The sequence below is a fragment of the Cryptomeria japonica genome, chromosome 7 (assembly GCF_030272615.1).
Source record: "Cryptomeria japonica chromosome 7, Sugi_1.0, whole genome shotgun sequence".
NCBI lineage: Eukaryota > Viridiplantae > Streptophyta > Pinopsida > Cupressales > Cupressaceae > Cryptomeria > Cryptomeria japonica.
Genome location: NC_081411.1, coordinates 125346658 through 125365140, shown reverse-complemented (window position 1 = coordinate 125365140; position 18483 = coordinate 125346658). Strand labels below are relative to the sequence as shown.

General features: G+C 31.2%; 1 protein-coding gene across 1 annotated transcript; it reads right to left on the bottom strand.

Moving 5' to 3' along the window:
• Positions 1-16050: 16050 nt before the first annotated feature.
• LOC131056608 (E3 ubiquitin-protein ligase MBR1-like) lies at positions 16051-16797 on the bottom strand. The gene has a single exon (XM_057990914.1). The coding sequence runs from the start codon at positions 16795-16797 to the stop codon at positions 16051-16053; it is 747 nt and encodes a 248-aa protein (XP_057846897.1).
• Positions 16798-18483: the final 1686 nt, after the last annotated feature.

The following is an 18483-nucleotide window of genomic DNA, read 5'->3' as shown; positions in this document are numbered from 1 at the left end:
TCAAGTGCATAAATTGATTAGCCAGGTAGTTAGGGTTTGATAATGAAGGAAGCATCTCCTTATATAGAAGACACTATATGAAATGGAGGGATAAGATTGAGAGGTGTAAAGAGGTCGGCTATGATTAGAGGGTAGGTAGAGAAAATAATAAAATAATGAAAGGGGTAGGTAGTGTAGGAATTAAGAGATGAATGACATGTGTCATAGGTAGAAAAGGTTAATGAATTAATGAAATAAATAAAGATTTATTTAATTAATAGAAGAAGTGGGATCAATTAAATAAATAAGATATTTATTTAATTTAAGAAAAGGATAATTTAAATAAATAAATGTATTTATTTAAATGAGAAATAAGGCTAGAAGAGGATAAATGAATTAATTAAATAAATAAAGATTTATTTAATTAATAGAAGAATTAGGCTAAAGTAATTAAATAAATAAAATATTTATTTAATTAGATTGGACAATTTTAGGTGTCTACAGTTTGAATTTTATTTCAACTCAGATTTCAATAATATAAAAAAGAACTCATAGCTCACACACACACACACACACACACACACACACACACACACAGATATATATATATATATATATATATATATATATATATATATATATATATATATATATATATATATATATATATACCACTGATAGAAGATAAGACCATTTCCTTTTAACTGTCTATTATATAATATTAAACACAATTACACTCAAAACATCAAAAGATACCAATTCCCACCCTAAGTTCAAAGATGCATAAACACAAGGTCACGAGTTTGAAATCATAAACTTCACGTACTATACAGATACATTATTTTAAAATAATAAAGAAATTTCATGCTATTGCGCACATCAAACTAATGTGGCTTGTGTATATTACCACTAGAATTAAGATCCCTATCTCTCTACAGATTATTAACATTTTTTTATACATGATATATTCATATACAAGAAATATTGTATATATTTTTCTAGAATGCATGAGATTTGAATTCAACAACCCTTCATTTCTCGTATTTGGTGAACTTTAGAACAAGCAAAAAGATTGTAGAAATTAATGTTGGCACAACAAATTCACGTCTTCACAAATTCATGATGCAATAAAAATTTCCAATGCTTACCAAAGCTCATATAGCTTTAATTAGCTTTCTACATAATCATCAAAGAAAGCATCTTCATCCTGACACACACAATAGTGCTCATTTCAATCAGAATTTCAAGGATAAACACTTATAAAAGCAGACGATTACAAAGAAAACCATATGATCACCACAATTGCCAAACAACTTTAAATGCCTAGAAGATTTGTTAGTGCTTTCCCATCATAGGTAACTGATTTTTTTCTTTCCAATATTATGACATTATGCTAAACTTCAAATACTAAAATCGCAATGTCCAAGATTTTGGAGCATCCTATCAATTCCTCTCTACATCTTCAATATGTATTTAATTCTAATAAAATTTTCTAATTCAGTTCTCATTAGATTCATAATTGTGAAATTACTAAAGCAAAATTAAAGAACTAAAAATATATTATATGATTTATGGGAACAAGAAAATTAACTTTTTCAATATCATCATCCTTCAGAAGAGCATAATATGTTGCTTGAACATATTGAACTTTTCATACTTTCTTTTTATAAGGAGAGCTACTATAGTTGAAGTTCTTCCTTTGGTTGTGAGTCATGTGTGCAACATAGAAACTTGTTAAGAATTTACATTGATGGTATATAGATTACATTCGTTGAACAAGATTAAAGAAGCATACTTATTTTTTATAAGGAGAGTTGTTGTAGCCGAGCTTCTTCTTTTTTCCTTATGACCATGTATGGATTGTTCTCCATTTTTACGTACCTCTCATAAGAGAATGCTGGGTCAATACGAAGGTCTTCCAAGGATTTCATTCTGGAGACTGCAGTAAATGTTAGTCCTTGCCTTTCTATTGCACCGATATTGATTGGTTTCCTTCTGTAGTGTTAAACCTCGGTTTCTATGTATGGTGATAATCCATGCCATTTTTATTGGTAGTTGCCTAAGGTTGCCTAGTGATACTGGTGTTATGGGTATAACTTTTGGGTCATTTGGGTGCCACAAGGGACCACTATAGTTATCAAATCTGACCATGATATACATTGGTATGTCAGGTGGCTTGGAGTTAGGGCTATAAATTATTTCAATTATCTCACCAAGAGCTTCGTTGACAAGTCCTATTTATGTCCATATGTTAGTTGTGAGACTGATTCATTGGCTTGATGATAATAGGACTTTCTTTTCAAGTTGTTCATCGTCAACCTCAATAGTTTTTTTTCTTGTATTCATTGTAGCTCTACTTATTGGAACTGAATGGTTTAATTATTTTAGCATTCATTTATTTGAAGGTTTACCATGTCATTAGTAGCAAAGAGGTGGACAACAGTGTCAAATTGCTTATTTTCAATTGGCACTAATTGTTCTTTTGTTCATGTCATCAAAATTTGCTAATCTTCTTGGGTCACGTGCGTATTCCATATGTTTAGTAATGTTCGATGAAATTGTGATTTCCTTAGAGATTCCCCTTATTGGCGAAACATCATTTGTAGGGTGATAATTGTTGTAAATTGGTTCCAAAGTGTTATGGCATTTGAGTGTGATGTGTATATTGGTTTATTCATTATAGGTGGCTGCTGGGTGAGGTCTCCAATTATAATCATAGATACAGCTCCAAAGTATGAATGTTTATGATGAGGGAAAGCTTCGCAAAGTTGGGTGTCTATTTTCAATAGTAGTTTAGGACCTATAAATCTCATCTCATCAATGAGTATATATCTTATGTCCTTCATCTTTTCCTAGAACATTGTTAGTTCTTGGCCATGTAGTGGTTGTATTTATTTGATGGGGATTTGTAGTTTTGAATGAATAGTTATAGCATGAATGTTAAATGCAACAATTCTGATAGGAGCTAGTACGTGTAATGGTTTTTTTTGTTGTAGCAAATTTTCTTGTAGCATATTTCTTATACAATTGATAAAGTATTATTTTCTTGTACCCGTAATTCCTTGTATGATCATGTGTAATGTTTTGTCGAACACACTGGTGTTATGATTCAATATTATCAAAAGTGCTTTCTTTTGTTCTGTTGATAGCATATCGATGGGTGTAAACTTCATTATTGGTACATGTTCATCTTGGGTTTTTGTTTAATTTATGTTTGTAAATTATGATGCAGTATCATGAAATTCATGTGGTAGTTTTGCTTCGCCCCAATTATAGTTGGTGTCAAATTCACGCCAGCCTAGTAATTCAAGTTCGTCCACATTTCTATTCATACTTTGGAGGCGTATCTATGATTCTAATTGGAGACCTCGCCCAACTGCCACCTATAATGGATAAACCAATATACACATCACACTCAAATACCATAACACTTTGGAACCAATTTACAACAATTATCACCCTAAAAATGATGTTTCACTAACAAGTGGATTCTCTAAGGAAATCATAATTTTGTTGAATATTACTAAACATATGCAATGAACACCCGAACCAAGAAGATTGGCAAATGTTGATGACACAAACAAAAGAACAACTAGCACCAATTGAAAATAAGCAATTTGACACTGCGGTCCATCTCTTTGCTACTAATGACATGGTAACCCTTCACAATAAATGAATGCTTAAACAATTAAACCATCCAGTTGCAAAAGTAGAGCTACAACGACTACAAGAGAAACAACTATTGAGGCTGATGATGAACAACTTGAAAAGAAAGTCCTACTATCATCGGGCCAGTGAATCGTGCTCACAACTAACATATAGACACAAAAATGACTTGTCAATGGAGCTCTTGGGGAGATAATTGAAATAATTTATAGCCTTGACTACAAGCTACCTGACATACCAATGTATATCAAGGTCAGATTTGATAACTATAGTGGTTCCCTATGGCACCCAAATGACCTGAAAGTTGTACCCATAACACCAGTATCACTAGGCACCCTTAGGCAACTACCAATAAAAATGGCATGAAATATGACCATACATAAAGCCCAAGGTTTAACACTACAAAAGGAAACCATCAATATCGATGCAACATAAAGGCAAGGACTAACATTTACTGCAGTCTCTAGAGTGAAATCTTGGGAAGACCTCTGTATTGACCCAACATTCTCTTACGAGAGGTATGCAAAAATGGAGAACAATCCATTCATGGTCATAAGGAAAAAAGAAGAAGTTCGACTCTAGCACCTCTCCTTATAACAAAAAAGTATGCTTCTTTAATCTTGTTAAGTGAATTTAATCTATATACCATCAATATAAATTCTTAACAAGTTTCTATGTTGCACACAGGCCTCACAACCAAAGGAAGAACTTCAACTACAGTAGCTCTCCTTATTAAAAAAAGTATGAAAAGTTCAAGATGTTCAAGCAACATATTATGCTCTTCTGAAGGACGACATTATAGATCTCAATAGATTATGGTTAGTTCGAGAAAAAACATTTGTTACCTTATAATGCACTCTATGGGTTCGTGCCAAACTCCTCCATGCCTAGCGATTCAACAACTACAATTGTTTATCACTAACATCAATATGCCAATTAATCATTTTGTTAAATCTTTCTTTAATATGAGTATGAATTCACACACACACTATCATCAGTGATAACTAATTTTTGGTTTAATCAAATTGTTTACCATTTGAGGTTTGAGACTTGTAAAGGAAAAAAAGACCTTTGTATTGAAAGATTTATGAAGAAGAAGATGATAATGCACATGGAGCAAAAGAGCACAGAGAGATCATCAAATATACATGGGTAGCTTCTCACTTAAAAACCTTTTAATCTAGTTTAAAACCAGAGATTTATTTATGCATCTAGCATAAATCATTTTTAATTTTTATTTGAACATTTGTATTGATTATATAGTTTTTGCCTTCAAGTGTACCACCAACAGGTATGTGCAATTTAATTGTTATTCATTTCAAAACTTTGTTTGCAGTGGATAGCTGATTTCTATTTTAACCAATCTTCATATTATTAATTTTGCAGGTTTCTAAATGCATAGCTCAAACAAACAACAAGTCCACAGAGAAGCTCAAAACAATCCAGAAGCATATTGTGTATGTCGAGCTTTATGTTGGGCATTGTTTTTAGTACAACATATTTTACACAGACAAAATGATATGGTTTTTACCAACATTTAGACAAACAATAATCTGTATAATGTGGCTACTTTGTGTTTATTTGTGCACTAGTTGTTTTGTGATATAGTTGCCAGTAATTTACACTTATTGTCAAAATCAACATGAGTAAAGACCCATAAGTCCCTTCAGAATAGTATGTAGTTCAACAAATTCATAAGGTGCATCCAAATTTTTTTCCAAATAAGAACAAATCACTATTATTAGAACCATGAACAAATACAAAGTCATTAGTGACTTGGAATCAATAAATGTTTTGATTTTCTCAGTTTTATCTTTGCCATCTCAAGGCTTGAAACAAGTGATTAAAAAGGAAAGATGGGGATAGGAAAGATTGAAGTACTCACATCAACCTATAATTTAGAAAATAATTGGTAGTGCTTGCCATGGGAAATATTATCAATGATTAAGAAAACATTACTTGTTAAAAAGTGAATTAATTGTAAGTTGGTTTCTTTTTTTTGCAAATTATTATCCTAGTGAATGATTTAGTTGTATTTCTCAAGAATAATATGAACTTAGTGAAAAGAAATATTAAAAAAGGTAATTTCTCCAGACTTTGCTAGCCATAGCCAAATATATCATATTCCTTCTCTCTTTCATCTTGCAATCTGTTGTTTGCACATGCTTTCTTCAAGTCTTCCACAAGCTTGTGAAAGTGCTCTAATGCATTAATTGAGAGCACTTCAATTTCAGTTTGGTGAGATCCAAGCCAATTGACGGAGGTGGAATCCATTTCGGATACTACTTCATTGTTTATTGATGTAGACACTGGGTTTGGCTATAAATGCTTGTCTTACACACCGCCAAGTATGCCAACAATATCTTCAGGTCTATCGTAACTCTCCATAGCCTATTGGCACGAGGTAATCACAAATTAAGTCAACATGTTCTCAATTGTTTAATCTCCAATGCTTTTAGTTTTAAAATCCAATCTTCTTGTATATGATTAATTCCCATTTTTTGTGTGTTTTTTTATTACAATTCAATTATGGAGAGAATTATTTTTGGTTACTAGTTGCATCAATGCAATGAATCTATTGAGCACGATACAGAAGCTTCAAAATGATGGTGTGCAAAAACAAAGACGTGACAAAGCATATGAACTGTTTGACAAAATATCTCGAAAAGATGCATCATTTCATCTAATCCACTAATAAAAGGGTACGTACAAAATAGATCTGTACAAAACATTGAAGTCTATCTAGCAGATATTTTTCAACGATAAAGACAAGATCCACTATTTAGAACAAGGTGTAAATACCCATCAAAATGTGATCCTTAACTTTCTTCAATAATTTGTTCACAGATATTTCCTTAGTTTGTAACAATATGGTTTGCTGATCTGAGTCCGAAAATGTGTATCCCAATAATTGCTACTGGTCCATCAAGTCTTCAAAAGTTATTTTTCTCTCTTTGTTCCATTAGGAACAAAAGTCTTGGTTATCATCTTGATGAGTGTAGAAATACACTATTACCATTTTTTTGTATATGATAGTCAACTTCTGACAATGCTATTATGGGACAGGGCCAGTTGCTGGTACATGGCTGCAAGCTCCTCTAATGATTGAGCTACAAGCTCACATATGGAAACAATGGTGCTAACTGGTAAGGGTAGCTGACAATGTTAGTGACCAATATACCTTGAATAGAAACACATAGTTTTATTCAAGTCAGAGTGTTAGCTCAAGCTGCCTATGTTTAGGCTACTTTTACAAGTTTACATTGATATCAGCAGAATGACAAAGGGGCAAAATCATTGTTGTCATTACATAGAATACCAATTCACAAATTCTGTCTAAATTCTTTCTAATGTAAAGCCCTCTTAAAACCATACATGGATCACTATTATTAATTTATTAAAGTTTAATGAACTATTTTTATATCTCAGACATGCATACCCAACAATTTTATAGAGATGATGATGCACTTGTAAGTTGAAATAATACAAGGACCACTCTTAAAAGTATAATAAACACTTCACTTATAGAAAATATCTATTCCACAAAATCAATGGACATTATTTGACAAACTCAAATCGGAAAATTATGCAAGATGAACTATTGCAAGCATCATAATCTCTGTGTTTTATTTACTAAATTTTATACTTACTGTATGTTATTCAATAGGCCACTTGAGAGTTTCAAGACATAAAATTCTAAATTCGTGTTTATTTAATCAAATTCTGATTAAATTCGAGCATAGCTAGTAAGTCTTCTAACCTTATTGTAATGCATAGCTACTAAGGCTTTTACCCTAATTTGAATGCCCCAATTTAAAAAAATATATATCTAGTTTCATTGGGACATGAATAGAGATATTATTTCTAATTTGAATGCTCCAATTTAAAAAAAAATATATCTAGTTTCATTGGGACATGAATAGAGATATTATTTCTAATTTTAAGTATTTTAAACTGTCATTAATAACTTTCTTAAAAAAAAAATGTTTAAATGTGTTTTTTTATTGATCACAAATAAGTTATTCAATTAATAAAATTTATTTTATAAATAGATTATTTTGTTGCACATAATTTTTTCTTTAATAACTTTCTATAAAGAAAACCATTTTTCCTTATAAAGAATTTTTTTTTTCATTGATTACACATTAGTTAGTTATTTACTTCTTAAAAATAAATTATTAATTGATATTGTTGAACTCATACTATCTAGTTTAATTAGGATATGCATATAAATACTATCTTTAATTTTAGATATTTTGGAAAAATAGCTATTTAATTCAATTTTAATTTTTATGTCTGATTTTACCAACTTTTTATTAAGGAAATCAAATTTTCTCTAAAAGAAAACAATTTTTAATTGAGTACAATTTAGTTCCTTATTCATTGTACTATTTAATTAATAGAAATTATCTTTAAAATAAATTATTAACTCATTTTGTTGAATTTCAAAATTAAACTATCTAATTTAATTCGATACATGATAGAGATATCTTTAATTTTAGATATTTTGAAAAAATAGATATTTAGTTCAATTTTAAATTTTCTGTTTGATGGCTACCTTTTATAAATTTTTATAAAGGAAACTTTAATCTAATCGAGTTGGTTTAGAGCTCAATCAGGGTTAGGATTAGTTAGTGTTAATATTTAAATAGGGTTGGTGTTAGAGTGGGGTTGGGGTTACCATTATGATAAAGCATGGAGTTAGGGTTACAGTTAGAGTTGAGTTAGGGTTAGAGTTGAGTAAGGGTTATGATTAGTACTCAAGTTCAATTTAGGTTGGAGTTAGTAGTAAGATTCAAATTATAGTTAGAGAAATTAGTGTTAGGGTTAGGATTAGGGTTCAATTAGTATTAGGATTAGAAATGATAAAATTAATCTACAAGTGATAATGAGAAAGAAGAAAATGATGTCAAATTACACGACACCTATGAGAATAATATTGTAGTAGTGTTGGTGTGCTCACATGGAGGAACCAATGCCAAAGGGAATACAGAGAATTAAATATAATATGGGTAGTGTGGAGAAATTCTTGATGCATCAATATATAATTATCAACATGCAACCTATGTACATTATGAAGGTTTGAATGCATCATATTAAAAATCATTTTTGTAAATAACATAGAATGAAGTTCGTAATGAAAATAATAGATTCAAAGGTTATTTATAAAAGGTTTCATTAAAATGTCTTCAGACATCTAGTGTTGCAAGTTAAAACACTTCATTGGTGAAGTGGCCACCAAGGTTCAAATCCATACTGGGCCATTGTGCTCGCAAGGCCTTGTGCCTTTGTTGAGGCATTGTGCTCGCAGATTTGAACAAGTAAATTGTGGGGATGAGGTCCCCCGATTGTGGCCTCACCACTTCATAGCTCCAGGTCAAAAGCCTTCACATGGAGCTAGAGGACATGTCGTGCTAGCATCACCAATCACATTAAAAATTTTACCATGCATAATTGCTTTTTGAAAAAAAAAAGGTTTCCTTAAAATTTAAATAGATGAACTCAATATAATGAGTGTATGTAGATGCTAGACTATTTTTTTTTTTTCTACTGATTGTGTGTAGAATACGTGTAATTTTTTAATATCAATGAAAGGAGAATGCAAGTTCTATTCAAAGTCCCTTTACTTGTCGGATATTGGATATAATTGTAAAAGTTAACTCATGCCTTTTTTAAATGGATATCAAAAGTTTCATGATGCGAGTAGTCCCAATATCAATACTTCATCTAAGCATATTTCTTCTAGTTTAACAATGACAATATTTATACATTCAATTATAACCTATTCTCAAATTTATAATTATATAAATTACTATCAGCGTAACCATTGTACCTCATTTAGATGCAAGTGCTAGTCTTACAATTAATTAAAATAATACATAATTATTTATGTTTTTTTACAAGAGACTCTTCTACTTGTCCTGAGTTCAACAAGCACATATGACTATGATCTCTATGGAATGCGCAACTTATAGACCATATATAAACAAATGTTTTCACACAGACATAAAATGGTATGCCTTTCACTTCTGAAATGATGTGGCATATTCCACATATTCCTTAACTCGTGAACCAACTCTCCAAAGATCCTTTGGATACTTGAAAGAAAGGACTTCATTTTGATTGATATTTTCTTCAGAAATTCCTTCCCCTTCCACTTTCAGCTCTTCCACCCCCTCATTTAGATTTCATGATGAATTGCATACCCTGCACATTTGGCTTTCCCTGTGGACACTTCTTTTGCCGCCGTGATCTACAATGAAAAACTATGTCTTTTGTCATGTTCCTGCCACTGTGATCTATGCCATGAGCTCTTTTTTATTGAAATGACTAATTAGTACGTTGCAACTGCTGGTCTAAAACATAACTTATCACCCATTATTTGTCTATTCATGGCCTTAGCATTGAAAATCTTGTCGTATCTAGTATTTGGATAAAACCATATTTCCACAAGGTGACACATGTTTGGGTTATGGATAATCTATCAGATAACTTAAATCATACATTAAGCTTAAAAGTGGTAAATATTCAGAGTTGACTAATATTCTCTAGACTCGATATGTTGCTTAGTGTGTGGGGTTGAAGATTTTAAGATAAACCTTATTAAATTGCAATAAGAAGTCACAAAAGACTCACCTCCTTAATATCTTTTAAAGTGGCACATCAAATGATGGCCTCAATAAACAAATTTTGTTCATCCTTGTCTCCTTAGTTATCGATATGCATTGCTTATTCTTCTTTAAGTCACGCAGTAGCTTAATTCATCCTTTGCAGCTCATTTGAATTGATATAGCCACACAATAGTCTACCTACATGGCCATTGTGCCTTCATCCAACATTGGCCTATTCCCTATCGACATGCCATCTATAAAATAGAAATGGTTTTCAATACCTTTTCAAATGGAATGTTGCAAGATTTTCTCTTGGATTACTCATTATATATGAAATTTATTCTAAATAAACTTTTGGTTAGTAGTAAAAGCTCAAAACTAAGAAACCAAATATATATATATATATAGTTGTTGAGTTTTCTTGGGGAGTTTTGTTTGCAATATTGCTCCCAAGATTGCAACATTTAAGAATGACATAAGAGTACTCTCACATACCACAAGATGTTTATAAGACAATATATTCTATATTCCCTTCCCAATATTAAAGGGACCATGATGTATTGTGCCTTGTCCACTTAATAATCAATCTTAGAAACTATTGTCCATGGATGTTTCCAAAATCTCCTTGCTTTTTTGAGTTTCCTTTTTGTTATTTGACGAGGTTAGGTTTAGGATTCCTTCTTTCACTTTCCAACCTCCCTTTCTAAATGATGAAGAGACAACTTCTAAAATCTTGGAGGTCATTCCACAAGATGCAACAGGCCCTACCTCTATGGAAATTCTTGATTTCCTTGCTTCACGTCTTTGAACCTAATTAGGGATCAACAATATTTTTTGACACACCCGGTGGGACCACCCCAAACACCTCTGCATTGGGTTGCTATTCTTAGGAAAATACGATTGGAAGTTATTCCTATGATTTCTTGCAAGAGAGATTAGTTATACCCCTATTCCCCGGGGTTTAAGGTTTAAAGAAAAAACTTATTAAATTGCAATGAGAAGTAACAAAAGGCTCACCTCCTTAATATCTTTAAAAGTGGCATATCAAAGGATGGCCTCAATTAACAAATTTTGTTTATCCTTGTCTCCTTAGTTATCGATATGTGTTGCTTCTTCTTCTTTAAGTCACAAAGTAGCTTAATTCATCCTTCACAACTAATTTGAACTTGTATAGCCACACAATAGTCTGCCTACATGGCCATTATGCCTTCATCCAACATTGGCCTATTCCCTATCGACATGCCATCTATAAAATAGGTCTTCAATACCTTTTCAAATGGAATGTTGTAGGATTTTCTCTTGGATTACTCATTATCTATGAAATTTATTCTAAATAAACCTTTTGGTTAGTAGTAAAAGCTCAAAAATAAGAAACCAAATATATATATATATATATATATATATATATATATATATATATATACTTATTGAGTTTTCTTGAGGAGATCTGTTTGTAGTATTGCTCCCAATATTTCAACATTTAAGAATGACATAAAAGCACTCTCACATACCACAAGATGTTTCTAAGACAATATATTCTATATTCCCTTCCTAATATTAAAGGGACCATGATGTATTGTGCCTTGTCAACTTAATAATCGATCTTAGAAACTATTGTCCATGGATGTTTCCAAAATCTCCTTGCTTTTTTTAGTTTCCTTTTTGTTATTTGATGAGGTTAGGTTTAGGATGCCTTCTTTCACTTTCCAACCTCCCTTTCTAAATAATGAAGAGTCGACTTCTAAAATCTTGGAGGTCATTCCACAAGATGCAAGAGGCCCCACCTCTATGGAACTTCCTGACTGTCCTTCTTCAAGTCTTCGAACCTGATTGGGGATCAACAATATTTTCTGACACACCTGGTGGGACTACCCCAAATACCTCTTCTACATTGGGTTGGCATTCTCAAGAAAATGTGATGGGAAGTTATTCCTATGGTTTCTTGCAAGAGAGATCGGTTATGCCTCTAGTCCCTGGGGTTTAAGGTTATAAGAAAAAACTTATAAAATGCAATGAGAAGTCACAAAAGACTCACCTCCTTAATATCTTTTAAAGTGGCACATCAAACGATGGCCTCAATAAACAAATTTTATTTATCCTTGTCTGCTTAGTTATCTATATGTGTTTCTTATTCTTCTTTAAGTCACAGAGTAGCTTAATTCATCCTTTGTAGCTAATTTGAACTAGTATAGCCACACAATATTCCACCTACATGGCCATTGTGCCTTCATCCAACATTGGCCTATTCCCTATAGACATGCCATCTATAAAATGGAAATGGTCTTTGATACCTTTTCAAAAGGAACGTTGCAGGATTTTTTCTTGGATTACTCATTATCTATGAAATTTATTCTAAATAAACCTTTTGGTTAGTAATAAAATCTCAAAACTAAGAAACCAAATATATATATATATATATATATATATATATATATATATATATATATATATATATACCTGTTGAGTTTTCTTGAGATCTGTTTGCAGTATTGCTCCCAAGATTTCAACATTATTCTCACTTAGAGTTCATGTGCATAGACATTTTTACTTCTAATCCAAGCGCATTGTTTGAAGGACTACCCATATTATGTGGCTTTACCTTGTTATGCAAGAGAATTATATGATGTACCTTTGGATAAAGGAAAAGGTGATTTGGATCTCTCTTCATAGATCACTTAAAGTCTTCTTTTTGAACATGGTGAGTATAATCAATAGAAAAGATCATAATGAGCATGGATCCATGTCTAACCTATAGAAACTCTGCCCAATCTAGGAAATTGAAGAGCTCAAGTCACTTATCTATGATTTGCATCCCATACTAGGCCTAATTCTATTGCTAGTTCTAGAATATTAATGGCCTATTTCACTATATGACTAAATTTTTAAAATGTAGCAATTATTATACTAGAAAGGTAGTGTTGTACTTATAATCTTAATGTTAGTAACAACCTTTGAAAGACATTCAAAATCATAGTTTATGGGAAAACATTAGAAGATTCGATACACTAAGATGCATATTTGTATGATAATTGTTTGCAATTGCAGAAATTAAATGAATACAATAGAACAACTATCATGACACCAAAAATCTTCTCATTTTTAGAAGATGCCAAACTATTTACCAATCAATGTATTTCATAAAATGTTAATAAAATGTTGATAGAGGAAATACAAATTATCAACCACCATTGCTATAAATACTTGGTTATAACTTATAATGGATTGTATGGATTAGATTTGGAGATAGGTAGAATAAGCTCATAGTTAAGAGATGGCTCATTTGAGTGGTTCTCAATAGATGTATCTTTTGATAGGTTTGCGTATGAAATGTAAGTGGTTATGTGTCACATGGTAACAAGGTTTGAGAATAATTCTAAGTTTGTTAAAATAATTTTTTTTTTACTTATAACAACGTATTAACTTTTTATATACCATAAAATATTCAAGACCTTAAATACGTACCTGATACTTTTATAACTATTCCCATCGATATTTGAATCTATGAGATACTTGATGCGGAATAAATGAACAGTTACTTTATATTTTTTTAAGAATACATCAATACTTAATATTTGAAAGGTGACTATCTAGTATTTAGTTATTTTATTAATAGCTATAAATAGTCTGTCACAAAACTGTATGAAGTTTTACTAAAGGGTTTGATTTTGCTATTGATGATGCATCTGGCAAGATTCCCTATTGCAGATTAATCCCTATGCGCTTAACTAAAACAATAGGCACTAGGAAGAAAATAAGCATTAGAAGATTGGCTTTGTTCTCGTCTTACTCTTGCAACCTCTATCATAACTGAGGCTTGATTCTAAAATTGTATGACTACTGTTCACAGTTTAAAACGTGGGGCAATAGAGATATGAGTTCCACAACATTTGCTTGAATATTTAAAGAGATGTGAAAAAATTTATGGTCGTTCATCAAAGCATGAGGATAGAGGGATCCCTCTAATGCCGTAATTGTGATATCATTAATAAATAAGAAAGGATTTTATATCACCACAGTTGCTAGAAGAAGTGTATGCAAGAACTAGAAGAAGAAACCAAGAACAAGAGAATAGATGGACCTCACAACTTGACATGTTTGACAGTAGTACAGTCAAGCTGGCACGTTGAATGCGAAGAAACACAAAAAAATGAAGTCAAGTTAGTGAGATGATATTTTAATCATGAGGGCTGGCAAGATGCATAGACCGTATCAACACAAAGTCTTAAGACATTTGGTCTCCAGGGACGCAACACACATTAGAGATAAACAAAATAGATCTATTGGAGGGGGTTCAGAAGCTCTTGGGTGAAGGACTGGAAGCATTTCCCGACCTTGATGCCTAAATGTTCCCATTGAGCTATATTATGTTTGTCTTTGATTTTCTTTCTTAAACAAATCAAGACTCCGAGATATGGCAACTTCCACAGTTCTCTTCTCTTTTCCTCACTATTGTACGATTCACTTTTCTAATATTTCTATAGGCCTCTCATTGTCCCAACTTCGAATGAAATCCAATATCTTGATTTTATTTCCTACTCATATTTTCTTCTCTTAAGTTTAGCTTCAAGTGATGGGAATTATAATTTTATTAAATGAGGAAGATGAACACCCATAACAACTTTCTTAGGAAGTTGAATATTCATAACAATTTTCTTCTTCAACATTTCTTTTCAATAAATAATAAATCATTTATAACAATTAGTTATCTATTTTAGATAACAAATTTAGTAATTATGTAGTAAAACTTAAAATCTGCGGAAAAAAATATTAATGGTAAAAAATATTTACTACTGACAGTAAATTCATCATCTATTGCAAATGATTTACAAACAATATTAAGAATACTTATATACATAAGATTTACAAGATTGATGCCACCTTAATCCTAACTCATTTGTTGATATTAATAGTTTTTTTATAATTTTGTAAAATGAAAAATATATTTGTATGTAAGAGATTTTAGATTGTAAGGGTAGATATAAATGACGAATGTCTTTAAATAATAACACATGTCATTAAATAGACACAAATATTTTGTTTAATGAAAATTAAAAAAACAAATTTGAAAATTTGAAATTATTTTAAGACAAGTTAAAATGTAAGAAAATAAACATGTAAATGCTTTTTACAATCTATACTCGCATGTGTGAATTCTATTAGTGTTGTTTAGTTAGATGTCTCCAAGATCTAGGAGGTGGCCTTTCGTCAAATTTCAGTTCATCCCCTTGTGATTTGTGTAACCTAATGCTTTGACTGTCCATTCCAAACTACCTCATGGCTTTTGGTGCCTTGATGTCATTTGCGGCCCCTTATACTTTAATCCTATGGCTATTAAACTAATCCATATTATGTTTGCACTCTCATTTTTATTGATCGAGACTGGAAGCTAGCGTTTGGCTTCTGGTGCCATTTGTGGGCCCTTGGTCATTAGAGAGCTTTCAGCACCATTGTCTATCAATTCTAGAAATTTAATTCGCTTGGTTAATTAATCTCTAAATTTTTATAAAGAATTTGGGAAGTTTAAGCAAACCCCACCAAAGGAATTTGATTGTTATATAACATATTACACAAAAACCATCTTTTTAGATCATTGATTCTTTAAATATAAGATGAATCCTTTTTGCCAGCAAATTCGACATATTCTTGAAGAATAAGTCTACCGAGGAGGAGGCCACAATATTCAACTAGCGGATGCAATCCATCAAATACTAAACAATATTGAAACTACTAGTAAGAATAAGCGCAACATATATAGCTAGTTGAATTTATATATGAAAATCTACAGACCCACAATTCAAGATGAAGGAGCAAACGGTGGGCGATATGGGTATGGAACGCCCGTTTTACAGAGTGGGCAACTTTTCCTCCTTTCTAACCATTGGCGAAGGCAATCCGAGTGAAAAATATGTGTTTTGTGACATGGCATTTGACAGGCCTCTTCACCCACCTCATATTCAATCCTACAAATTGAACACAGAGGAACTTCGTTAATATGAAGATTATATATCTTGATGGAACCAAAGGCATCTATCAACTCTCTCGCCTCCTCCTCCATCTGTTGAGAAACAACATCAGATTGGACTGGTAAAGGGAATAGCAGGATCTCAAACTCGACATCTGGGTCAAATTCAAAGAAGTCATCATCGAGTACGAACAGGAGCGGAATCTCATCATATCTGATATCTTCTATCGTCTGCGTTTGTTCAATTTGCTCATTTCCCATAACTTCCATCCTCTCAAATTCTTGAACTTCACCATCTTCGATTTGTAATGGCATTTGGGTTTCCATAAATTCCGGTTCTACGCTCATGAAATCACAGGAAGAATCTGTATCTAATTCACTAAGAATGCCAATCATATCTTCCTGTCTTAGGTGCGCTTCTGTCCCCATTCTTCTTCTTAAGCGTCGTTCTTCGTCTATTCTCCTCTGTGTTATGGCTTCCCATTCTGATGTCCGCCGTAAAATCTGTCTGTTTATCTGCAATTCTCCTCTCCTTTCACGATCTCTCTGATTTCGATATCTTTCTTCCCTCGGCGGCATTTCTGGTAGAATATGTGAGGATTTTATAAAAAAAACTTATCAATTTACGAATAGTTATTCTCTCGCAATCTACAATCGATGGGTACTGTGAAGAAGGGTGCATAAAGATTTTTATGAGCGTAGATTTATCTCCTTTCTCGCTTTATACGATGCTTAAAGGGTGCGAGGAATGTTGAAGTTAGCATTTTGTCATGCCCTCATTAGAAGGGCGTATTCCAAAACTTCAAGAAAATAGCATAATAGGGATTAAGTTACAATTTAGCCACGATAAATTAGACATGAATCAAGTGAGTCACCAAGTGATGATAATGAAACATTACTAAAAATATATGAGAACTAGAATAATATTTTTTTAACTTGATACTCATTGACAAGGTTCATTCATCTATTATTATTATTATGATTAATTATCTATCCAAAGAAAAATGTGTGAAACCTATCATTAATAATAACAAACTTACATATTTATTTTATTTGATCAATATTTTTTTTACTACTCATATTTTATAAATCTAAGAAGTTCTTGGGGTCAAAAGACTTAATGTCCTATTCAAGAATTCATAACAAGTGAAATTATGCTAGTTTGATTATGCACTAGGTTTCACATGATACTAGAAGATATAAACATTTATTACAATTGATAAATAATTGATTCCTAGATAAAACAAATACATAGATTAGTTTGAGTGTAATTCTACTAAATATCTTTAGGACAAGGTTTCCAAATATACATGAGCACATATAGATAGCATATAATATGTAAGGTTCTACAAAAAGTCTTGTTTATGCAATAAGAGAAAATTCTACTTTAAACATTCTCAGCCTACATGCGATGACACAAAAAAAAAACACATTCACAATAAGAGAAAATTCTACAATATACTATAGTATTTTTTGAAGTATACTATAGTATGTTTTATGTATCATGAATAAATTGTGGTCATATCTTAGTTCAAAGTTTTGTTCTATTTTGCTATATTTGATAAAATTATAGCATGACCATGATTATTAGGATTTCACTTTTTTTTTAAATTATATCTAGTTGGATTGGGAAATGAATAGAGATATTATTTCTAATATTAAGTATTTTAAGCTATCATTAATAACTTTCTTAAAACAAAAAATTGTTAAAAAAAAAAACTTTCATAATAAGTTATTCAATTAATCAAATTTCTTTTATAAATAGATTATTTTGTTGCACATAATTTTTTCTTTAATAACTTTCTATAAAGAAAACCATTTTTCCTTATAAAGAAAATAAATTTTCATTGATGACACATTAGTTACTTATTTACTTAAAAATATATTATTAATTGATATTATTGAACTCATATTATCTAATTTAATTAGGATATACATATAAATACTATCTTTAATTTTAGATATTTTGGAAAAATAGTTATTTAATTCAATTTTAATTTTTTTGTTTCATTTTATGAACTTTCTACAAAGGAAATCAAATTTTCTATAAAAGAAAATAATTTTTCATTGAGTACACATTAGTTCCTTATTCATTGTACTATTTAATTAATAGAAATTGTCTTTAAAATAAATTATTAACTCATTTTGTTGAATTTCAAAATTAAACTATCTAATTTAATTCGGTACATGATAGAGATCTTTAATTTTAGATATTTTGAAAAATAGATCTTTACTTCAATTTCAAATTTTATGTTTGATGGGTAC